Raw genomic sequence first — 26,229 nt, 5'->3', positions numbered from 1 at the left:
CTTCTGAAGTGAAAGGGAAGGTTAAAACACTGCTACCAGCAGCCCTCTGGGATGAACTCGAGCACACGGCATTCACAGCAAAGCCCACAGCAGCCAAATAAGTGCTCCAGAACAGCGCTGCCGCTCAGCACCTTTCCTCGACGATCTGCTGTAAGCTTTCCTTCATACAACATGAACTATAATCTCCTGCTTTTAGAGCAAGTATTCCGGGCCTATTTCACAGCAAGAGCAGCTGTCTACATTTGGTAAGCACGAACTGTCACTTGGCATATCTAAAAATAGTACCACCAGCATCCGTGCCTTACATGCAGAACTCATCCAATTACATTTTGCCTTTAAAGCAAAGCGCCGTTACGCGGCACGAGGTTTATCACCGCATTTTTCTAAAGACTCTTCTTTCTTTCGCTGACATTTAACTTAAAACCGAGCAATTTAATGCAGTTTCTGATGACAAAAAACAGCGGTTCAATATATTTAACCCGATAATCCTCTTTTTCTTTTAAAAAAAACCAAACAACCAAACCAAGTAATCCTCTCCTTTTCAGACAGAGAAATTAAAAGCCTCGAGATCTACAATAGTTTAATTCACAGACACTCAGTAAAAGCGAAAGAGAAGGGACTAACCCATTTTGGCATCCATCTTGAGCGTGCCTGCATGCACCAGCCTTGTGCAGCTACTCCCAGCGCCTTTCACTTCCTGCTGGGGCAGTGCTGGGGCAGCGCAGCGACGCAATGCCTGCCTCAGCCCGCAGCCAATGGCCGCCCCGGCGCGACGGCCGCGGGACGCAGCTGTGGGAGAGCCCGGCTGCCATCAGCGCTGCTCGGTGCCGGGCACGTGCAAATGGACACACAAAGGGGCTCAGCCCAAAGAAAGACCCTTTGTGTAACAGGGGAGTGAAGAGAAAGCAAGGCGGGTGTGATTTACAGAGGCTGTGCGCGCAGCGGCCATGACACAGAGCCTTTCTGCGCTCTGAAACGTAAACAGAAATTCCTTCTGTTCCTCAAACAACAGTAACAGCAGCTCAGGAGCACAACTAGAAGCCTTTTCTGGATCAGATTAAGAACAGCGTGGTACTGACACAGAAATTTAACAGAATTACAGAGATGGAGCTTTTAAAGGTCTCTATGGTGTAGAAGAAAACTGCCATCATGGCCATTAAGACCACAAATAGGTAAATTGCCAATTTCTTTTTAGAGGGGCACTTTCCGGTCAAGCTAATTAAACTTCTTAATTACTCATGACAGTGATCTTCACGGTTTCCACAGATCTTCTGTAGAGAGCATCTGACAGCCCAGACCCAAAGCTGCAGCTCCCCTTCCCAAGCTCGCTCAGCCCTCATCCAACTTAATCCGACCCCAAAGCAAAGCCGCACAGCAAGGAGCCGGCACAGAGCCTGTCTGCGCCCCACAGCACCTGCCTCTGTAGGCAGCTCTGCAGGTGGGCAATTCATTTGGAGGGCCTACATGGAAAGATGTATGCCCAAAGGAAAGCAGCCTTCACTTTGTGTCACCATGGCTGGTGGCCGGGTAGGACGCAGTTGCTGGGGATGGAGCTACGAGAATGTCAGGTGGAAGCTGGTTTAGAATCATTAAGGTTGGAATTAAGCTCCAAGATCATCCAGTCCAGCCATCAACCCACCCCCACCATACCCACTGCCCACGTCCCTCAGTGCCACATCCCACGGCTCTGGAACACCTCCAGGTGACCCCACCACTCCCTGGGCAGCTGTGCCACTGCCTCACCTTCTTCTTTGGGAGAAGGAATTGTTCCTAACAGCCAGCCTGAACCTCCCTGGTGCAACTTGAGGCCATCCCCTCTCATCCTGCAAAAGAGGCTGACCCTCCTCACTACAACACCTCCCTTCAGGTCACTGTAGAAAGCAATAATGCCTCCTGTAAGTCCTCCCAGCAGCATTCAGTCAAAGCAAGCAATGTGCTACCCAGGCAGCCAAAGCACAGAATGCCCTGACCTTACGGTCCTGCCAAACACTGCCTACAGACTGATCTGCCCCACTGCATCTAAGCACAAATCTAGTCATACTATAGAGAAATCTGAGAAACGTGGTGGTCCAGCACATAGGCAAAGCCATCCAAGCACAGGCACCATTAGCAGGCTTGGGCTTTCATATTTTAATGACTACTTACATCAGAATGACATGGTCCCACAGTGTGTTTCGTATGTTTGTTTTAAATCGTGGCTGACACTGTATGCAGAAGCAGTTGCAGAGTGGTTTTACCCCACTCAGATGTGCCAGGAGCCAGCTGGGTTCTTGACTGCCTTGCTGAAATTCACTGAAACAAAACAACCTCAGGCTGGAAAAACAGCAAGTCTGTAGCTGGACTGCACGGGGTACCAGGCATGGGGAGCCAGCAAGAACCAACAGAGCCCTCCCTGTCCAGTGCACGCAGGAGGATGGACACACTTGCCTAGCTGGACCCCGCCAAGGTCTCAGAGCCAATTTGGAGCCCACAGGTTTCACACCTGGCACACCTGCCCACAATCCTAGCAATGAAAAACCAACACCGACTCCACAAAGCACAAGCTAGAACTAAAATGAAGTCCAACGCTTCCAAGTTATTCAAAAAATGCAAACACTAGGTAACAATTCTTAATGTGCCAATGCAGTATCTTTTCTTTTATTTCTAGTTCATCATGTACGTGTGTGTGCACTTACTCACAGTGCATGAACTCAGGAAACCGTTCCAAAGTCCTGTTTGCTCATTAGGAAATTTTCAGATATCAAGGCCTATTCTACCACTTCTCACACCTAAGCCAGAACTTGGAGATATTTTCAGCACATTAATAAAAAAATGAAAATAAATCCTGGGGTAGCCTGGTAGTATAGCTATGGCACTCATCTTACCGTTACTCAGCCATCAACTCCACATTTCATTGAAATAATTAAAACACAAATCACCCATCTTAGATGCCTCACTACTGATTACACCACGTGGGCCTGGCCTTAAAAGTGCTAAAAATAAAAGTCATGCCATCCCCTGGGTAATCTGGTTTCACCCCGCTTATCTCAGAGATCAATAACCGCAGGTACAGGGCTTTACCACTTTCACTGCACCGCTTTCTCAACTCCTATGGCTGTTCCAGAAGAATGTGCCACATGTGCCAAAGCAAAACGTAAGATTATTTTCCAGCAGGAAATAGCACCTCAGGGGAAAAGTCCAACTTTTGGTCCCCGTGCGATTTTAGATTTGATTGTTCCATTTTTCTTTAGTTTATGTTTAAGCTCAGAAACAAGCATGTTGCAATATTTGCTTCTGTGCTTATTAAGGGGCAAAACGAATCGTGTCATCGATCCTTGAACTTTAGCCATTTTTTTTCATGCTGCTGAAGCCTTACACGCTAAGAAAACATGAAAGAAGACTGCCACATCTCCTCGTGAACAAACTCTAACAGAGAGCACTCAAGGATGGGCATGACTGGCAGAGCACAGTCACAAAAGGAGGGGAACCAAACTGTTCTGCTTCCCCAAAAAACTTCTTGCTTCACCTTCCATTTTCTTATAAATCATAAATTATACCCTAATTAAATCGCAAGGCAGCAGGGACTTCCTTGGGAGAAACAGGCATGAGAACAGCTTCCTCTACCTGATGGGATGCCTCCTGTAAGAACAAAGGCCTGGGAAAGAGGAAATTGAGCCACCTGGCACAGTACACAGCACAAGATCTACATGTAGGACAGGCTCAGGTTTGCCTGGTCCATCTGATACCACCTCCACTCCTTGCTACCAGGCCCACTTGCATTGAAGCATGCAGCCCCAGGTGCCCTGCCTGCAAGACCCCACGCTGCTCAGTGCCTGCAGCTCTGACAGCCTTCAGTACTCTCCTGGGTGAGAAAGGCAAGCTCCTGAGTGGAAACTCATTAATCTCAATCCAAGAATGACTCCATTATTCTCGAGGCCTCAAATTCAGGGTTGGGAAATGTCTGCTCTCAGGGGCAGTGAGGGACAGACTGCAGCCAATGCTGCTCATTGGGTTGCAAAAGCCAGCCTGAAGCAGGGGCTCCGAGCACCAAAGGTAACTAACCAACCTGTTCACTTCCACACACACCCTTTCATCTTTTTAACCCTGAGAATTTCAGGCCTGACATACAGATACTGACCACATAAAGTAATGACACATTAAGTACAGGTGACTAAGCGCTGCAGGTTATTTTTTTCTGCTATCCACCTGCCTTTAACAAAAGCTTACAACTTCAGAGTACTCTGCAGGGCCAATTTTTGCCCCATGGCATTTTTTTTTTTGCTAAGTGGATTCTGACAGAGCATTGTGTGGATCCCACACAGCTGGCAACTCTGCTCCACTGAAGAAAAACAACTCTGAAATGATGGCTGAAAAAAAAAAAAAAAAGAAAAAAAAAAAAGAAAAAGAGGCAAAGTTCAGCAGTACCAAGCACTGCAGGGACCTTTAACAAATTCAGTATCCAGAGATTATGACATTTTTTTTTCCAAAGGTTGTCCTGCTGATAAATTTTGGAGATTACGTATCTGGTAAGGCTTAAACTCTTACACAGTGAGCACTAATAATGATCCCCAGAGATTGACAACAGGGATCTCCCATTGGCGGCCGCAGGAACAAAGGTCAGCAGCACACTAATTTAAGGCTAGCTTCTTATTTACCACCCAGCACAACACCTCTGCATTCTGGACACCAGGCACAGGTTTACCTAGAATCCCACAGAAATATGGGCAACTCTGAGCAAGCACAATTAAGGGAAGACCCCAAACACACCACAACCAAGGGAGAAACAGGCAGCCTGCTGCAGCCTGCATGCAATGTCGCCTCATAAAACGACTGAACCACACGAACCGCAGACATGACATTCTCTTGAGTTAATGGTTAATATTTTTAAATTATCAATAACACACAAATTTTAAAGGAACATGAAGTACATTTGGATATGGTGCTATTTGTGCACCACATACCCACAGGAGCTCTTCTTAGCAGGCTCAGTGGGGCTGCCAGAGCTCTGCAGTGCCACACAAGCTGCTTCACCAACATAAATTATTTATTCTTTCTGCACCGCTTGCATTCATCTCTTCTAATCCGCAGCCTTTACCGGTCTGCATGCAATGCTAATGTATGTTACACCTCCACATTCGCCCCACAATCAAACGCATGCTAAAAATACCATTCATTAAAAGCAACCCACAGCATCTTTAGCTTAAGGAAAAAAAAAAATAGAGAAAAAAGTTGAAAGAGCAAATACCCTTATTCTTCCAACCGCTCGGCTGACTGTCCATCTCTCCACACGCAGTCTACCCTCCAGCTGCAGTTATCAATTATGCATACCAACAGGACAGCTGCAAGAGGAGAAACCTACAGCCTGGGATGGCAAACATGGGCTTCCCCGGCCGCGTCTGCAGCCGCTGCTGCACTGGTGCTGCAGGAGGCGGTCAGCTGACGGCGCGGGGCGTGGAGCTGACGCAGTGCCGGCTGGAGGCAGCCTGCTGCTGCGCCGACACACGGCTGCACTGCCGCCGCAGCCATTTGCTGGGAGGGGGCTCAGAGCAGCGGCTCAGCCGGCAGCCTGCAGCAGACTGCTTCTCAAATAAGGGCTAAGACACTTTTCTGATGGTACACAGCATCCTTACGTGCTGCTGGGCCGTATTTATTCGTTTTAAAGGAGCAGAGATTGAGAATGGTTATCTTGCACACTACCCCTTTCCTGCAGCCAGCACCTCCCTCTGTATTTTTCATCACCACCCTGCGGTGCCAGCTGAAAATCTGACAGTTCCCTCTTCACTTCAACAAAACAAGGACAAGCCCGAAGTTTATACAGATAACCTTTAAGAAGCAACTTACAGAAAATACTGGGCAGGCTTGAGACCAGACTAGAAACTCAAAGCCTGCAAGAGCTGTGAGAACCATGCCAATCGATTTTCCGCTCTTGCTGAAAAATTTGTGACTGCTCTTTAATATTAGTCTCCCTAATGAGAGTCTCTGTTTCCTACCTGGGACTGGCGCAAAAAAAAAAAAAAAAAAAAAAAAAAAAAAAAAAAAAAAAAAAAGCGAAGTGCTTCCACCAGTGCCCTAAAACTTCTTTAAACCCCGACACGTTAATTTATATAAAGACAGATTCCATTTGGTTTTGAAACACAAATCAAAACACGTACCGTGGGGTAGAAAGGCAAAGGGTATGCTCAAATGTTGGAGTGCAAGGAAACTCACTGAGCTGCACTGCATGGAAGTACCAAACATGTCTGAAAATCTCCATCTGCCCCTGACCTGCAATTCTGAATAACTGGAAGCCAACAAACCCTGTACTTCTCTCCTCACCCTTTGGATGACTGCATTGCTACCAAATTAATAACAAACTATGCCTTCAGCAAGTCCTTCCCATTAACTTCCCATACTGCTATAGACACACAACTGAAGGCAGTTTAGACGGGTTACCAGCCCATCTCCCAACAGCAACAACTCCACCAGCAGGAATTTCTCCATCCTCAGGATTCTTTTCTTCACCCTTTGCATGTTTGGTCTCCCTTCCTACCACCCTACAAATGATCCCAAATGAAACCTGTATCCCTCTTCTTTCAGGCAAGACTCACCCACATCATGCTATTCTATGTGAAAACCAAGTGCTGGTGGTGTGCCAACAAACTTCTGTGTGAGCTTTATCGTGTCATTACGGAAACACAGATGTTTCTGTACCAGCATTAAGATAAAGCTTCCAAAGGGCTAAGTGCACAGTGATACCATCAAGCGACCCAGACAACCAAAAGCAATGCAGCCAAGTTCCCAACTATCCTTTGCTGAAGGCACCGCTCTTCTGAGGGGCTGCACGCCTGCAGGGAGCAGGCTTTACCTGCTGACTTTCCACTAGCAGCTGGCTGGAGCTCTCCTGCCTTGAGGAGGAGCTCTAGATGAGAACCAGCTCTGGTCTAACCCAGCGTCAGCTGCCTATTGGTGCTTCTGCCACAGCTGATAACTACAAGCACTCCATTCTCTCCACAATTCTTACACGCCCAACAGGCCTCATTTGCTGTTTGCGGTCTGAACTTCGCCCAAAGCCTCTCTACAGCAGAGCTCCAATGGAACACAACAGATCTTTCCCTCAGGTACATTTTGCTCCAAGTGACTCCTTTAATGTCTCTTACTCCTTCAGATACTCCCAACACTACAATATAAGTCTCCATTTATTACTTACTAGCATAAAAGAAGACCTGAGCAGACATGCAATTTGAGAATAAAATCAAACGTAATTGAATCAAGATTCCACGTTGAATTAAATGGTATTTTATAAATACAACGCTCCTTAAGGAAATTGCCCAGCATCATTCCAGGCTCTTTTTCCCCCTCAGTGAAACACAACAAAACCAAAGCACTTCTCGCTGGCTGTGCAGCTCTACTTAACCAACCGTTTTTTCAATATGGAAAGAACCAGGAATGAACCAAGGGGATGCGTTTTGTACTTCATATAACCACAATGTCCTGGTTTGCTGTTACAGAATGACAGGAAGTGCTTTACTTCTGCTTCTAAGACCGCTGGCACTAAGAAAAAGCTCCAACATGAATAGGGCTCAGCCGCCTTCTCAAAGGACGCTACCTGCTATGAATTCACCTTTGCATCTGCCCCCTCAGGAAAATTTGGGAAATAAGCTATCACGCACATCTCTGTGTTTCTGTAATTCAAGTACTGAGCGCTCTGCAGCTTACATGAAAATGAGAGATGTGTTAGCCTGTGAGGCTGAAATTCAACCCCAGCGCACTCAGAAACAAATGTCAACAGACTGATCTTCAGAAGCACCATCAAACAGGCTTCCTGCAAAACTCAAAACCATTTTTAAGCTTCCTGCACTGTTCAGCATGAATATCTGGAGTAATTTCAACTGTCTGTGTGGTTACAGCATAGCATACAACTTGACATCATGATGAGAATCATCAGCTTGGGGGACCCCGCAATGTACTTTGACTTTGTAAGCTGGCACCACGAAAACCTCCATCTGCTAAAATAAGCTTATGGCAAGATGGCTTTCTGCCCTATTTGTGAGAACTAATGATCTCTATCCACAAGTAAAGAGCACACTGTGAGTGAAGCAAGCATGTACAACAAAAGGAGCAAGATATGTAACCCATTTATCTTCCGGGAATGTTAAATCAAGATTTCCCAAAACCTTGGATATCATTCTTTGGAAGCCATGTTGCACTTGAGTCAGTGCTCATTTACGAGCACTAGATGGCATCAAATCCTCTTTTATAAGTAGGCCTTAAAGCAACTCCAACAGTCACTGCTGCCTGCCCACACCCTGAGGCTGGAGCCATGCCTGCTGTGCCATGGTGCAGCATCACAACAAAGCCCATACTGAAGTCAACCTTCGTACACAGTAGTTTTATGAGGTCAGAAATGGGTTTTAAAGTCCAGTTGGCATGAGAGCAAAGTAGCAGGGCTATCTGCTAGGAAGCCAAGCACAGCACATACTGAGAAAGGGACAGGAAGCCAAGTACAGCATATACTGAGAAAGGGATGGGAAAAAAAGGCACAGCTGGCAAGATCTCTGAAGATGACGTGCAAGTGTTCAACAGCAGCAGCTGCTGGTGTTGCAAGGTAAAAAGAAGCGGTCTGTTGAAACTGCTCTAAGTTGGAACTACTTACATGAGGACGGGTTTCTCCATAGTTAAACCCAAACCAATTCAGAACTTATTTTTGTTTGTTTTCCACATCTGTGCCACCGTGAAGTACGAGGTCCCTGTGGTCTGTCACCCTCTTAAAACACACCAGGCTACCTGCGTATCCACCATACAGCATTAAACCCAGATCTGCCAGTGAGGTTGCTTAAAGCTCTGTTTGCTTTATTGGAGTCATGGAGTATATTTAATAACTAAATAAATCTGCAACCATTTCTTTTGTCTCCCTGCAGCCTCCTGGAGCTGTCAGAAGGTACATTTTCAGGTACACAGAGGTATGTTTGCATTTCAGTTGGCTTACAACAAGCAGCACCACTGAGTAAGTATTTGAGGACAGCACAAAAAAAGCAAGGCTCAGAAGAACACACACAGCACAAATCCACTGCTTGGCCCTGTGATGAATTATCTGTCCTTTCTCAGAGTGAAAGGCAACTGCCTGTTAGTTCTTTGTTTCATTACTCTGCCTGCTAATTAGGAAGTAGTTTGGCAGTAAAAGCAGACAACTGATTTTAATAATTGATTTATGTCTTGTTAGAATCTTCAGGCACATCACAGAAGTACAACTCTGTTCAGCAGCAGAGTACCACAACACCAAAAAGCAAAGTACTTCTCCAGTCTACAGGAAGCTGGAACTCCATTATGCGTACAGTTTAGAATGAATTTCTTTAACTCTCTTCTTCTTAAAATAGCACATTACTATCTGAAGAAAAAATAAAGCAACACTGAAATGCAAGTTCCATTTGGAAATTATCTGTGCTGTGTGTAAACTGATCTTAATGGTTGCAGGATACTCAAGTTCTTAATGGTCACTTCCCTACTAAACTGAGCACTTAGCTCCTTTGTGCACTATTTATTTCTGGCAGGGATCTACTACAAGCCATAAATCAGGTGAACGGAGCTGTGCATGTTCTTTTCCAGGCATAAGCTGCAGGTACCACAGAAGAAAAGCTTCAAAGCCTGCTGTTTAACTGCTGTGAATTCTGCATGAAAAAGTAAAAACGCCTCTTGTGCATGTGGAGTAGACTGAGACACCACCCCTGGCTTACTATTGTGTACAAGCAAGTCTGGAAGGCGTCTAATGCTCAGCTTGTAGACAGTCACAGAAGAGCTTACAGTGAGTAGCAACTGATTTGTGCACCGACAGATCACCAGCAGGAGAACTGAAGACAACTGAAGACAGTGAGTCCACTCCTGATAAACACGATAAAAAAAGTACTGAAGCAGTCAGAATGTGAAAAAGATAGAAGTGCAGGCTCTAGCATTATTTTGTTATCCTCTGCTTAAATAGGGAAGTTTACAGAAAGTAACTTAAAAAAAGAGTAAGTCATGGCATGCTTAAGTGTAGCTAAAGGTTATGGAGATTAGTGATCTGCAAGACAGTGTACACAGATTACCTGAAGATATATTCAGCTTTGCTGAAAAGACTGCAGTAGGTTTTTCCTTTTCTTTAGCAGAAGCAGCTCCTCTCTCAGCTTCCTTCTCAAAAGCTTCTGGCTTTCCTACACTGACTATTTCTTTTTCAGTAGGTAAAGGTGAGGTATCTGTGGCTGGTAAGGACACCATGGATACTTCAGGCACTTCTCTGTCCATAGCCTGCAAGGACTTTTTCAAGGCAAGAGCATCTTCTTCAGTTTTCACTTCCACATTCTTTACAGACAGATCACAGGGCAGCTCTGGGCAAGGCAACCGCCTCTTCTCATCTCTGATCTCATTACTGATCTCTTCGCTTTCATTTTTGCGCACTGTTTCTCTGTCGGTGACTTCTGCCACAAACTCAGGACCACTTTTAGGATCAAGCATCACAAAGTCATCTTCTACTGAGACAGGAGAAGAATCAGTAGGTGAGAGACCTTTGCCATCTCCTGGTTTTGGCTCTGTAGCAATAGATGCATCAGTTGAATAAGCCAGAGCGTTCAGCTCTTCCATGTGGAGTGGAATCTTCTCTGCCTTGGCTATTTTTGTAGGTGTGGGCTCAGATGGCTGAGTGGTAGCAATTTTGGAAGAGTCTAGTTCAGCTTGGAAAGACTCCAAATAGGGCTTGCCAGTAGCAGCCAAGGAATCTACCAGTCGTTCCTGTTCCTCATCAGTTTTAATATTCTCAACTGATTTACTACTTAAGATGAGAGTCTGATCTTCGCTTTCTTTCCCAGGGAAGTCAGGTATCACCTGGAGATTAAACAAGTCAGATTTTCCAAACTGCGGAGACAGTTTTTCAGCAAGTTCCTTGTGTTCAGGCACATCCTGAGAAACATGTTCTGTTACTGGAGTTGTGGAATAATCTGTTAAGGACGGAGCAGATTCAGAGACCTTCGTTTCCTTAATTAAGTCACATGCAATAGATATATATGGGGTCTCTAGATCTTCAGGACTGGTGCTACTCTCATGATCAGGTTTTTTAAGTGTCAGCTCCTCTTTTGCCCCTTGGGCCTGTGTCAAAGGCATATTCACTGCCTCTTGGTACAATGGAGGTTTCTCAGCCTCTTCTTTTACATTCTCGTAACTAGCAGTGGTAACAAATGTTCCTAATTGAGAAGTTTCAAGCTGCACAGTAGATGCTTCTGCACCAGCTGTCCCACTGCTCAGTGGGGCTTCCATGACAATATCAGGCAATACTGGTGATGGAGCAGCTTCTGAACCTTCAAACGAGGGGCAGAGCTGTGTCACAGGTTTCAGAGTCTCTTGCACCGACTCGGAGGTTTGAACTAAATCAATCTTTGTCTCATAAGCAAGTTTTGTACATGCCGCATCGTGCATTTCACTTTCATATGCTTCTTGTACTAGATCAGGAGTGAGACCTTCAGGCATACTTGCTGCAGTGTCAGATAGTGGTGTTGATACGCTATCTGTTTTAGCATCATCAGCTTCCAGGCCCTCCTGCTTGCCAACTGCTTGAGAGCTAAAATCACCTTGTTCTGTGTTCTGAGCTTTCATTTCTGCAATTTTTTTCTCGTCATCAGTTCTATTTTCTGAAGCGTCTTCCTCCATCGGGCAAATAGATTTGACTTTGCTACCATCAGGAGTTACAGAGGATTCAGATTTAGTACAGGTGATGTAATTCTGTGAAGGCTCTTTTACAGCTTCTGGGGTGCTCGGGAAAGACAGATCTTCAGCACTGCCTTCACTGTCTCTTTCATAATCCTTCAGCATTGTCAGCTTATCTACACCATATTTCTCATCTAAACCGGCTTCCAGTTTGCCATCTATTTTACTTCCAACATCCTCTCTCAAGCTGCTCAGTCCATGACCAGCACCTTTTACTTCCCATGCAGGCTCATACGCTTTGAAGTCCACATACTCTTCCCTTCGAATAGCATCTTCTTTCAATGCCTTTTTGTCATCACGATCACCCTCTCTGCCTTTGTCTTTGCTAGAAAAGAAGTCTTCCTCATTTTTCTCAAACAAATCTTTACGAGTTTCTGGAGACATGCTCAGAGGCTGTGCAGGCATTTTCTCCAGATCACATAATTCTTTAGGGCCCTCTAGCTGCATTTCTTCTTCAGCTTGAAATAAAATGGCTGCTTCTGCTTTAGTAAGTGAGGGTTCCATTTCTGAGTATTTCATCTCGGAAATGTCTCTCTTATTTTCCTCCGTAAGGAATGGATTTCTTACATTTTCCATTGTTTCTTTACAAACCTCACTTGCACTTTCTTTGTAAATGCCTCTTGCAGGTAATCCATCTGAGAATGAATCAAAGGCTGTGTGCTCTTTAAAGGGATCAGCTGAGAGAGGAGAGAAGGAGAGAAGAGAAGCAGCAGGATCAAGCGGGACTGCAGTAAAATCCTCTTGACCAAGTGACTTAGTGCTACCTGGCTGCTCCTGCAAGTCCACAACTTTTTCTGTGACCATGGGGACAGAAAGGAAAGTTAGAAAACGCAGGTGTTCTTAAAGTCAATGCAAATTTTCATGACAGGTTTTCACATGGTGTTAGTTATGAAGAGGCACTTCTGAGTTCTATCCTAAATACTACTAGCCAACAAAACAAAGCATCAGGTAAAAAATGCTACTCTATTTTCTCTCTTCTAGCAGAGAAGTATGGGAAGTTAGAGAAGCAGCAACTTTTTGCATTGCAAAGATCACAGTAAAGCTGAAGATGCCAGACAAGTACAGAGCATCCAAGTACAGCAGGCAACATTCCCAAGGTGGGGGGAGAAAAAAAAATAGATGAAACAGAAAGAGGGTATGTGTATATGCTTGCACATTAATGTATGCACAAGCATGCATGCCTGTAAGAATTCTTTTTTTTTGTCCCCCCTCTTTTTTTTTTTTTTTAAATAACATGAATTTGGTGGACAGAGTAACAGAAACCACTAACATGTATGTACAGATTTCACTTACATCAAGTACTGCAGAAAGTCACTACACATTAAATCTTTCTGCTAAATGTGTAAAAGAGCTGTGCTTTAAAGTATTAATCTGTTAACAGTACCAACTTCTCTCTTACATCCAGGGTCCAAGAATTCACAGATGGCTGTAGTGTGTTTATAAAACAGTTTAATGCATAAAGGAATGAACGGCCATTAAAATCTTGAATGGATCAATTGAAAATTCAAAACTGAAAACGAGAGAAGCTATTCTTGGACCCGTGCTGACTTTTAGTAAATGAAGAGTAATCAGAAAGAGTTAATGAGATCAGAAATGCAGGATGTATTCAGACAAAGGTGAGCAGAAAGAACTTGCCTGCAGAGGAGTGCATCAGAGGCGCAGATGTAGCAGGAAGAGCAAAAAGGGTCTCATCTGAAAAACAAACAAATAACCTCAGCAGAAATAAAGGCTAAATCGTCGAAGGGGAGGGCGGGGAAGGCAAGCAAGTACTCAGTTCCCAGTAACTAGACAGGGCCAGAGCCAGCATCTACACCCACAAAGAATTTTAGCATAGATATAAGCCGTGTGACCAGGGAGTGTCAGTGCTCAGAGTTCTTTATTACAACAGGACCTTTACTGAGGGATCTCCGCCCTGCCATCCAAGGCCCAGTTCAACATAAGCTGCACCACAAGAACATTTCATTCTGCACACAACTGAGAAGCTTCTGTATCTCTTGCATAAGGAAAAAAATCACCTGCCATTGATGTCAACACACTGTCCTTTATGTGGTCACTTTGTCAAAGCGTTTCCAAGCTCCTAATTTGTGTGACAACAGCAAAGATAATGAGACTCAACACAGAATTCTACAAGATGACTGAAGTAAGCTCTGAAACCCTCTACAAGGAGAGCTGCCCAGGCACGCTGATACTAACCAAGCTGGAAGCAGTAAATGACTGTACCCTCAGTTACTACCTGCCTCTACTATTCGCACTATGCTGTAACACAAACTTCCAAATGAAGGCATTATTAAATCCTTCTTCAGCATGATTCAAGAAACGTGTTTTGCTTTTCTGAATTTGTATTAATCGCAGTATTTCAACAGAGAAAATCCCACTTCTCCAATTACAACCCAAAGAACTAAGAACTACTGCAAGGAGGGACTTCCTTCTGCTAAGCTAAAATAGTCACTCTAGTTCACAAACACACAATGGTGAGAAGCCAGATGATCCCGGAGTTTCAGATTACACAGAATGAAGGCAGCAGCTAAAACACTTTATTAAGCTGCACAAAAGCCTAGCTGAGCAGCAACAATGCCAACCATCATGAGGAACCAAAGAAACTGAGACCAGTCCTACTCCACACGTGAGCAGACAGTACTTTCCCCAGGTCTGTCATGGCCTGCTGGCATTATGCTGATGGAAAAATAGTAATATCTTTTGTTCCAAACAGTGTGTAAAGTTTCCAAATTAAGCTTGTTAAAGAGGATTTACGGTTTGTATTGATTGTATTAGAGGAATGGAAAATCATTTTTGAGTATTTCAATTAGATTCTGAATTACCAGTCTAGACAACATCAACAATCTTGAGTTTTATTCGCCTGGATAAAATCAAGTATTAAAAAAGGTTAAGAGCTTACACTGTAATAGAATCGATTGCTTTCAAATGATGAAAAGCAAGAAGTGAGAAACATGATAGGCCCAGCAGTGCACACAGAGCAACCTAATGAAGACGTCAGAGCCATTTTTGATCCAGCGTTGAACCAAGACTTTCTGCAACTGCAACAGCATCCTCACGACTCTCTTGCCTTACTCAGGTTACTCCCACCAGCGGCTTTAAGTCTTACAACCTACATTTCCCATTACAACATACAGTTGGTTATTTCTGTTTTGTAGAACACTTATCTTCACGTGATGCTTTATATGTCCCAAAATCTGGCAAGATATTAGAGTAATAATTAGAGTATAGGACTCAGTATTTAGAATGACTTCCTCAACCTCTGCCAGGCTAAAGAGGATCGCCTGCTTTCTGGAAACTACGTTTTTCACATAGACTGAAACCTCAATTCCAGATTTAGAACTTGTTAAGACAGTGCTGCAGTTCAGTGGCAACAAAAGCTTTTAAGGACAAAAGCCACACCAGAGGACAACAGATCAATAGGTGACACTGCAGCCCGCAGAACTGCAACGCTCACCCATCCACTGCCAAGTGCCATTGAGCATCAAGGATCAGCGTTGTGCACTATTTTCAATACTGCATAACCCCAGAGTTTTCTGTTTCTGTTGGGGAACACTGATTTTAGTTGTGTGAGCACTGGTTTCTTAGTGCTTTGTTAAGCCAGCACAACCCGGGAGCTCGTTCTCAGGTTTGGCTTCCATTTGCTCAGTACAGAAACACACAGCAGCTATGCCAGTCACTGAGCTCCCAGATTCTCTTAATGGAAAGATATGCCCACACCCATACTTTATTTTTCACACATCACTGGAGTGTGACAAAGAATTACATAAAAGCAACGTTTCCTAACCAGCCAAGGAGAGCAGCCCACTCTCCCTCCACCTACATCAGAGCAGAGCTCTTCCTGCTGGAAGGAAGGCAACCAGGACCTCTCCTGCTGCTGGCACTGGGTGCTTCCCCCAGGCAAGTGGGGGGAACAGAGCAGCACCTCCACAGCTCCCAGCCATGGGCTAGAGCTCTGTGCTGCTGCCCAGCATCAGCTGAGTGAAGAGCTGGCAGCGACCCCATCAAATACACTATGCAGAATGCACTTCATCAAGAACAACTTCTACATGTTAATTTCACAAACCTGTAAGGAATGTTTTTAAATAGGAGGGAGGTTGAATCAGACTGGGAAAGCCTTCCAAGTGCTGGTTTGTCCGTCGCACCACCCTGCCTCACGGGTGGCAGCCACAGAACAAATCAACAGCACACAGAGCTGCTGCAGGGTAAGAATGGCATTCTGTAGGTCAAATGAAAGAGAAAAATACTACATTTCACTACGTGCATATGTACCCTGACAAAGACTCCTATGTATTACAGTTTCATGCAAGCTTCAGTGTGGTAAGTTTTGTTATAGAATACCACTCTTAGCAGGACATCATTCCTCATTTATAAAAGAAAAGCAAATAGGATATGCATTGGAGGATAAATCGCTGAGGGTGATCCTCTTGACGCATCAGTGGAAGACACTGGATGATTCACAACAAAAAAATCAGCAAGTTAACTGTTTGATCATTGTTTCCAGCAGAAGAAATATTTTGCTTCCTGAAATACAACAGAACGAGACCTTGAAGTTAACACTACCTTTCCAGAAGTAAACCTCTACTGCAAATGATATCTGCCAAAAATCCAAACGGTTAGTGATTTACTTGCAACATTACAGCTGAAAGGATAAAAATAACAGTTGCTTTCATTCATGCCATTTAGCAAAGCACTCCAATTGACATTTCTTTCATTAGCACAAACCCTCCTACCTGAGAACTCCGTGTTTTGTTCTGTGCTAAAACCTACGTCCCACCAGCAAGAAACCCACTTCTGGTTTGTTTAAAAACAGATAGCAGCATAACTAAGCATCGTTTTAAACCCCATTCTGATTTTTGCTAGTTTCCCCATTGCTGCTGTAGTCATAGGAAGCTGGTGTTATCAGTTTAACTTCAAATCACTGCATGACTAGTTAGTAGCAAACTTATGAATAAAGACCAGAGAATTCAATGGAGTGAAAGATTTCTGGAACAAGAGAAAGCTAGCTGCAAAAGAAAGAACATTTTAGATGGAAGAATACTAAGCAGGCAGTCCCACTGACAGCCATCTCTGAAAAAAACAACTTTCTTCAACATTTACTTGCCCAGGATTTCAGTCTAGTCCCACAGCATAAGAACTGAAGAAAAACATGCTCAGCCCTCATCATGACTGGATTTTGGCTTAGTGATGCACCCTTCCACCTGCTCTCATGTGTGACCATCCAGCCACGCACAGCAGGTTTACAGTAAGGCAGGTTTGTTGTTCTGATCAACTCCTCATTTTGAGCTCAGTATTGCACAACTATATATATATATATATATATGTATTTTTTTTTTCCTTACATGTAAACACAGTCAACTTCCTCCTGATGAACAGCTTAGCTTTGGCAGGGACTGTACCAGGGAATTAGCCAATGCTAGATAGCAAGGGCACACAATTGCAGAAGAATCTGCTGAGAAAAGCAGCTGCCTACACCAACTCCACTTCAGCTGTTCTCCTTGTTATGATGCAATTGCTATAAACACAGCATTTTCCACCAAATATTTAAGCAACTCAAGATGAAGATTCAACGACTAACAGCATATTTTCACATCATTAGCTCCAGATGCAGAGAGGCAGCAAGCAGCTAGACCTTCTCATTGGGTTCTGTTTAGTCTATAAAGAGAAGCCTCGAGTTTAGTAAATTCAGACTGCGGTGTACTTAAAAGTCCAGGAGGGATACAAGCCATACACAAGACAGAGACTGATGAAGGTTCAAATGAAAACAGGAGCTCTGTTTTACTCATCTTGATGGGATAAAACGATGGAGGGACCTAAGAACGTCATCCTTACCAAAGGCAACAGAGGTCCTCAGCTCTTCAGTTACTGCCAGCAGGCATCATGCACCAACCTGCACAAGTGGCACTACAGCACGAGGGAGATTCCTAATCTTATGTTATTTGAAATAGGTGAAGAAAATGAGTTCAAAGCAAGGACTTTGAATCTCTGCCTATCTTCAGCTATTCTATCTTATGGAAACAAGTCTCTAGCCAGAAGCAAGTGTTGTCTTATCGTTTAAGCAGAAATCTATAACCAAAGTGATTGAAGCATTTTTTTCTCCCCTCATATATCATGTTTTCACAGCCCGATAATGACATCCTTTCTTCTTCCGGAGGAGTGGCATTTGAGGTGAATCGCTCAGGAACGCAGCACTGTCCAGCCTACAGTGGCAGGGTAAGGTATGCCATCTCATCTTCTGTTCAGCTACAAAGGAAGAAAGCTCACGCAGTTCCCCCACAGCGCTCAGCTCCCAAGCACAGCAGGAGCAGGCACACTGAAGGTGTTAACTCTGGCTGTATTGTAGATCTCAGCCTGTTAAAACGAGTGGCCGTTAGGAGAGTGGTACTTGGGTTTTTGGTTTTGTTCTGTGCTCTTTTTCAAAGGCCACTCAATATTGTGATACAGCTACCAACCTCATCTCAGTCCTGCATCAAACGTTTCAATTAATAATGCTATGGACAAGATCCAGTTGGATATTCAGAGACCCAACATTTAAAGATTTAATTTATTGTAACACAATGAAGAAGCAGCAGTCTAACCCATTACATGCCCAGCTTCACACAGAGTCATAGATACTTGCTCTGGCTATACTTCTAACAGCAACAACAGAAAAAAAATCACAGCTCAACATAATTTAACCAAAATAACTCTTTCTTAAGATCCAGACTCTTTAATCATACATTGAAATACCAAACAAATTTGGGTTCTGGCAGTACCACAAAACAGAAAAATATAATAATTACACCCAAGCTCATTCAAAAGCAGGAGGTCTAAAGAGCCATGCAAACCCTATCATTATGCAGACATTACCCAATTTGATTTCAGAGATTATACCAATCGTAAGAGTCCCTTTCACTGATTTGAACAGATGGAATTTTTCCCTGCTTGCTCCATGATTAAGATTTAAATTAAAATTAAACAATATTTAGATTAGCTATTTCATCATTGCAGAATATATTATTAGCTAAATTAACAGGGAAGAGATGTTACCAATTTCTTCCAGCACTCGTTCTGAACACATTACCTTGTGTGATAAGCCACTGGCGTAACAACTTACAGTCTGTAAAATAAAAACAAATTGGTGCATAAGATACCTTCATCTCACAGGAGGGAAAAAGAACACGATATTCTGAGGATTCTCCAGAGCCATTAACATCACAGAAGAACAGCTTTTAATGAAATGGATAAAGCAGCATCAGACCTTCACACGTATGCTATGCTCTAACATTAAGCAGCACTGCACTGCCTGGCGTGCAATAATCTGTGCTCACTGCAGGTTTTAACTGCTCACTTTTAAGTCACTTTGACAACCTGCATACACAGGATGATGATTTTCTCATCTAACAATGAGATCTGTTACACAACACTTGGGTTCAGAACACCCTTTGAACAGCATTTCTGGAGCTGAAGGCATGGGTGCTTGAAGGCTAGGCCGAAGACCAAGAAATGGCCTTTCTTCCAACAATACCACATACTTCGTTCTCCTTCCCCTGGATCTCAGTTCCTTTCCCTTCCCTGCTCCATCTACCCCACTTGCCAAAGGCTTCACACAAGCTCTACTATCTGTTTTACTTGCCATTCATTTCCTTATCACCCACAAAGGAGGACAGGCACTCCAGACTTCTGCCTTCTGTGGGAGAGGGGCTGGAGCAGAGTTCAACCAAAACAGTCGTAAAACACTCACGATGGACAAGCAGTAGGACTTTGACACCAGAACAGCAGCACCCGATAGGCCAAGAGCATTTTTAACTGGAAATAGGAAAGTTTATATTTATCTCAGTCTGGTGTCTCATTTAAAAACTTCTTAATTAACACATTCTTCCCAGCTGATGAAGTTGATGACATGATCGCTCCCATTCATTAAAAAGCTGCAAGTGAAAGTTTATTTTACAGTACATTCCTAAGACACAAAGCAAGCCTTCCAGCAAAAATACAGAAGGTCAGAATGGTACTAACGTGCCTTGTTTATACACTGCAAAGCAATTGAGGCAACGCCATGGAGAAGAGCAGTCATTCAGAAACACCTCTAACCGAAATCTTCTCATTTTGACACATCCAGTTAGCAGCAGATTGATTACTTCCACTTGAAGGATAAAAACATTCCACTGAGATAATTTGCTTTTCTCACTTTATGAATATTAATCAGCTCATTACTTTATCACTATCATAGTAGCTCCAGACGTGTCACAAAGCTGCAGTTCCAGCAGTCTCACACTACCTGTACCGCACTGCCCTAAAAGCAGTCTCAAAAGTAGAAAACCTTACGTAGCATTTTAAAGTGTGAAGAGCCATTTCCATCTTAGCCCATAAAACCAGATATGAAAAATAAATATGAAAATATTTCACCATTCTGAGCTGCAGTTCTTACTCTAAGCAGGTGTGTGGTTTTTTTTACTTAACTATGGCTTTTCTTTCATTCCTAATGCAGCTCATTCTTACTTCATGCACGAACATTTCTGAACTCCTGGGGACAATTTACCTGCAAGTTACATGTTGCTTTATATTTTCTAGCCAGCAACATGCCAAGAAACAGTTCCTTGCTTACAAAGCATCTAGAACCTGAAAAGCATTTTCAGATTGAAACTTGTCTCATTTTGTATCACTTACATAGCTACCACAGCAATATACAAGCTCAAAGAAAAAAAAAAAGGCCACTTTCATCACTTTCATTCAAAATACTCTTTAAACAGAAAAAAAAAGATAAGCATACTAAGATACGCCTCAAGCCATAGGCCAACAGCCTCCAGCTACTCTAATGCCTTCTCAGCAGACAGAAGTCAGATTAAGCTGATGAAATCATCAAGCTCTTCAAACAGCCATTGAAAGACACAAACCTATAGCTCTTGCCCAAATCCAGTGGCAAGCATCAATACCTCCACAGAATTCCAGCAGTATGGAAAAACTACAAGAACAAAGACTGTATGGATGCTGCTAAGTAGCCAGGCTCCAAGCTTGAGTGCTCTCCAAAATCAACATCTTTCCCATCCTCAGCACTGGAAGAAGGAAAAGGCAAACCAGCCTCCTTACAGAAGATCAACCAGAAAGTTATATTAGAAAAACATACATCAAATTACTGAAATAACAAAATGCATCGTGTTGCTCCAGGAACAGCTCTACTTTATGACTTGGCTGTCTTCTCACCACACCAATTGCCAACAGCCACGGGTATTTCTGTCCCTGGGAGCTGCAAAGTTGGAATCTCCTGACCTTTATGCTCCAGCTACCACTCACTCCTAACCCAGCAGAACAATCGCTGCAGGCCTTGATGCTTCCCTAGCAATTTTCTACCTGCCAGTAAGAGAACAGTAAGAGAACTGACCAGGAGGCTTGGATGTTGCCCTGAATCCTTTGAAGAAGGGCTGGCATTAGTGGCTATCCAGGTGATAAGGAAGAGGTTCAGTGCTCATCAGCAGTGACACAGAAGTGTAGATGAGAGCTGCCCCTTTGTAGACAAGAACTTTCCCAAGATCTACATCACTATATGGCAGCTGGAAGCTGTGTGGTTTTATTCTAGAAAGCAAATCAAAGGATACACACACCAAGCAAACATACTACCAGACTTGACAAGCCCATCCCTGCATACACTTCTGGTTAACAGGGGAGATGGCTTTTTTTTTGGCTTTAGAATCTCTTGCAGCAGCTGAACCACAGGAGCAGGTCCCACTGTGCATGGCGCAGTGCCTAGCACAGTGAGATCCCCCACTGAACTCACTTAGATGGGGAAGATGAAATACAAAAATGAAAACACAAGCTTTACTGCACCAGGCGAATTGCTGGCTACTCTCCTCTATATGCCTCTACAACAGAATGAGTAACAGGAGAAAGCCACATTCTACCTTTAATTTACACAGGTTATGGCCACCTCCCTTATAGTTCTACTGCTGTTTGGGAGGGGGGAAGGGACAGGGCCCCATCCTCCAACGAAACACTGAAGATCAGCAGGAATGGATTTTAGTAACTGAAGGATGCAGTGAAAGTCACCTGTGGCAGTATTCAAGGACAGCTGCGCTTTTTCCATGTCATGCTGCATTCTCTCCATAAAACCCAAACAGCTCCTCTGCATGATCCTATGCGTTCACAACAGCATACCAGAAAAAGTCATCGACACAGAAAAATAAAACAACACACAAAGCATATGTGCTGCTTTACAACGGGTATAAAATGCAAGCCACAGACTCCAGAATATTTCTGCTGCAGGATAAAATGTACACAGCGAGTAGAAGCAGGTGCAGCCCACTACATTTAACTGCCTTCTGCTGCAGCTAGGCTCAGGTTGGTGAGGGTGAGCACTAACACAGAACAGTGTGTGCACTGCTGCTAGCTGGAGGCTACAGACAGCATCCCTGCTGACCTCCACCTGACACAGCCCTGCATACGGGCAGAGCTTGTATGAAAACTCTCCTGAACCACCTATGAACTAAAAGCAAGCCCTACAAAATTAATTAAAAACAAGACTAATAAACTGGCACTTCAGAACATTTGCACGCGCACTGAACCATGGCTGGATTGCAGGCTGCTGAGCCACAAGGAGCCGTCATCTATTGCTCACTCAGGCTACTGGCCTGCCATTCCACGTGACCAGCCTGCTTGGACAGCACAAGGGTTTCCCATTAAGTGTAGGGTTAAACGTTGTACTGCAGCTCTGCCTTCCAGCAAGGCGATATACAGCCTGCAGTTACAAGCAGCAGCCTGTGCTGATACCATCTAGGGCTGTGAAGATGAAAGGTGGCATCTCCTTGTCATAATTTACCGGTTACTCTTAACTGGAACAGCTAGGAGAGGGGGGAAAAAAAGAAATTAAAAAACAAAACCACAACACATCAGTGTTACCAGGGATGACCACCTAACGTTTGCCTTTTTTCTTCCCCCCTCTCTCCTCTCCCCCCCCACTGTATGTAAATTTAAGAAATCAAGATTACTTCTTAAATTTTTCAAGAACAGTACTTTTTGCTACTCGCATACCAGTGAACAGGAGAAAAAAAAGAAAAAAAAAAAAGGTATCCAAGGCAGCTTAAGTTTTACTGGAGCCCTTTTTCTTGTTTTCTTCTTCTACAAATATTTATATTCGCTCTTAGGAAGGGAGAGCCTTGCCAGCGACTTGCATTACATATAATTATGTCACAACCTCTTGCAAGAATGGTACGGAATACTTCTAAGCATGTAACTGATACTAATTACAAAGCTTTGCTTTTTAAAGCTCCTCCAGATATAAATAATACCTTTCACTGGGCCAAGAAGTTGTCTGCATTTTTCTCCATTGTTTTACTGACAAAAAGCAGCACCAGAGCCCACAGTTGCTGGTGATAGAGGAAACCCTACTATTCTTCACACACTTACCATAGGCACTACTCCTTCCAAATAAGACTTCAAAGCTATTCATCTCAAACCATCACTGAATCAAAGCCTTAGACATTAAATACGAAGAGAATCGAGTCTTTCTAAATTATCGATTATGAACCACAGTCTTTCACTTAAACCTTAAGCAGAGCTGACAGGGAATGAAGCCATAACCTTCCAGAAGAGCGGCAGCCATCACGGGCTGTGGCTATCATTCCACAGGCACCCTGCCACCAGCTGCAGGCATCATTTGATTTTGCCAGTTTCACAGCAAGACTGGGAGTGAACTCATTTGAAGTTAAATCATCAAGAGTTGATATCCATTCAGACAGCAGGTGGTTTTTGGTTTTATGTCGGGTGCCTATTGCTGAAACAAAGCACTCCCACACTCGAGAGGACCAAAGCACTCACATAACATGTCCAGACAGTGCTTTTATCAAAATGATGTGCTCACATCTGGATTCCAGTGCTTAAAACATAACCTGTGTTCCAACTCATCATTAGATGAGTACTGTACCTGTCACACTTTGCCTCTGGAAAGCAGGCCTGCTAAAGATGCCAGTCCTTGCTTCAGAAACTGAGCTCATCATCAGTGATAGATCCTGTTCCCCCACAAGTAGGTCTCGTAAAATAAGTCTGGCACCACTTCTCAGATACAGCACCCAGCTCTCACGGGGTTCTCTCTCCTCTGCTTTAACAAAGGAGAAACACTTCAGGTATGAACACGCTCCTCATCCTTCTGGGGTCAAGGAGTAAAAACGCTAAAGCAGCCCCAGAAATGACACTTTTATCCCTGTTTTCCAAGGAACAACATGAAGTTGGACTTGATGAACTTCACGGGTCCCTTCCAACTGGCTATTCTATGGTTTGATTGACTCATTAAGGTTGGAAATGAGCACCAAGATCATCCAGTCCAAGCACAGCAAAGCCCACTGTGCCCACTGCCCACGTCCCTCAGTGCCACATCCCATGATTCTGGGACTCCTCCAGGTGACCCCACCGCTCCCTGGGCAGCTGTGTCAGTGCAAAATCACTTCTGGAGAAGGAATTGTTCCTAGCAGCCAACCCAAACCTCCCCTGGCACAACGTGAGGCCATCCCCTCTCGTCCTATGGCCGTTCCCTGCAAGCAGAGGCCGACCCCGCCTCACACAGCCTCCTTTCGGGTGGTTGCAGAGCCATAGGTCTGCCCTGAGCCTCCTCTTCTCCAGACCGAACAGCCCCGGTTCCTCAGCCGCTCCCCATCACACTTGTGCTCCAGACCCCTCACAGCTCCACTGCCCTTCTCTGGACACGCTGCAGCCCTCGGTGTCTTTCCTGCAGCGAGGGCCCAGCGCTGGGTGCAGCACTGGAGTTCGCACAGCTCGCACTCCTGCTCTGACCCAACCCGTGCTTTTGTCCTTACCTGCGGCCCCACAGCAGCCATGCGCATCTCCCCAGCGCACCGCCGCACACGCAGCTCAGTCAGAGGGGCCTCACGGAAGGCAAGAACCACAAAGCCCTGTCACGGGTGCCAACAGAACGCGCGTTAAACCTCTCGTACGTTATGGCTCCGGCTGAACGCGGATTTGGGGCAGTCGCTCTCGAACGCCGCGTTCACCGGCAGCTATGCGACTCCTGCAGATGCCATCGCGCACGCGAGGCACAACGGCAGCTACGACACGAGGCAGCATCGCGACGCGAGGCCCTCGGTTTGCCAACGTTTATTGTTCCGGAGGCCGCCGCCCGCCCCCCCCGCAGCGCGGCCCCTCCCTCCCTCCCCGTGAGTAACGTCAGCGCCCGCCGCGCCGCCGCCGCCGCCGCCTCCCGCCCCGCTCCCCGGCCCCGCTCCCGCCCCGCAGCGCGGCCGTTGCCAGGCGGCGGCGGGTTCGCCCCCGGGCGGCCATGTGCGAGGCGGCCGCCGCCCCTCCCTCCGCCAGCAGTATAAGAAAGAGGGGAGCGGAAAGCGACTCGTTCGCGAGTATAAAAAAATTAAGAATAACAATAATAAAAAGAATTAAAAAGGGGAAGGGGGAAAGGCGTTTTCCCGCAAAAGCTGCGGAGGGAGGGCGCGGTGCGGCGGCAGACAAAGGCGCAGAGAGGCACTCACCCGCCGAGCCGGAGGAGGACCCTCTTCTGCGAGGCTCCGACTGGGGCCGCTCGGGGCCGGGGGATGGCGTGCTGGCGGCGGACGAGGAGGAGGAGACGGCGGGCTGCGGCGGGCAACGCGCGGGCTGCGGCGGCTCGGGCGCGGGCTCGGGCGCGGCGGGGCGGGGCGGCTCGGCGGGGCTGCCGAGATCCTGAGGCGGCGAGGGCCGCTCTTGCGGGGCCGCCACGGGCTTCCTCTCCATCACCTCCAGCTGCTCGTCGAAGTCCTCGTCTTCTTCTTCTTCTTCTTCTTCCTCCTCCTCGTCCTCCTCCTTCTCGTCGTCCAGCACGAACTGGTAGTTAAACTGGGGCTGCTGCGGCCGCGGGGGCCCAGAGGAGGAGGAGACCAGGGGCGACTGGTCCAGCTCGTCCATGGTGCCTGGAGCGGGCGGAACAATGAGCGCGGCGCCGGGGCTGCGCCTCTGCCGGCTGCGGGGGGAGGGCGCGGGCTGCGCTGCGGGACCGGTTCCACGCCCTGGTGAGTCACGGCCGGGGGAAGGAGGCGGGGCCCGGTGAACGGCGGCCGCGCGGGCCAATGGGACGCAGCGGGGGCGCGGTTCCGCCAATCAGGTGCGGCCGCCTCATGAATATGCAGCGTGAAGGCGGGGCGGGATGGCGAAGTCGGGTGAAGTTCTGCGCGGGGCGCGGTCCGGAATCCGCGCTGCCCCGATGGGCCGTGGCGAGGCGCGGGGCGCGGCACGGAGCTCGCGGCGGGCAGCGGACGCCGGGCTCTGGCGGCTGTGACGTGCTTTCTCACCCGCCGGGCGTGATGCGGAGCTCCGCAGTGCGGAGGGGCCGCTCCTTACGGCTCTGCGGCGGTCCGCGGGCGGAAGCATCCCCCTAGGGAGCGCGGGCGGCGGCGGTCAGCCCCTGCCTTCGAGGAGGTGGGGGCGGGGCACTAGATGGCAGTCGGAACGGCGCGCGAAGAGCCTAGCGTGGCTAGGGAGCAATAAAGCCTGCTGGAATCACGGCGTCCATCCAGGGAGGAGACATTTTGGGAGCGCACCAACTTGTCCATCCCCCGTGACGCTGCAGCAGCCACGCAGACG

The 26,229-nt window shown here is 45.9% G+C and overlaps 1 protein-coding gene across 3 annotated transcripts in view; it reads right to left on the bottom strand.

Annotated features, from left to right (window-relative positions):
• The window catches only part of RTN4 (reticulon 4), a gene marked incomplete at both ends in the record, with an annotated part of 37,255 nt that extends 11,701 nt beyond the window's left edge, over nt 1-25,554 (bottom strand). The window contains 4 exons of one of the 3 annotated variants that reach the window (XM_079532468.1): nt 10,038-12,479; nt 13,321-13,377; nt 18,743-18,778; nt 25,143-25,554. In XM_079532468.1, coding sequence (XP_079388594.1) covers nt 10,038-12,479; nt 13,321-13,377; nt 18,743-18,778; nt 25,143-25,554 — 2,947 coding nt within the window. Of the gene's footprint in view, nt 1-5,224; nt 5,259-10,037; nt 12,480-13,320; nt 13,378-18,742; nt 18,779-25,142 lie in introns of those variants that run through there. The other 2 variants (XM_079532469.1, XM_079532470.1) reach the window with 2 other exon arrangements.
• Nucleotides 25,555-26,229: the final 675 nt, after the last annotated feature.

The sequence above is a fragment of the Tetrao urogallus genome (assembly GCF_951394365.1).
Source record: "Tetrao urogallus genome assembly, chromosome: 2".
NCBI classification, from domain to species: domain Eukaryota; kingdom Metazoa; phylum Chordata; class Aves; order Galliformes; family Phasianidae; genus Tetrao; species Tetrao urogallus.
Note: the sequence above shows the minus strand (reverse complement) of the source record. Positions and strands in the feature narration are given on the sequence as shown.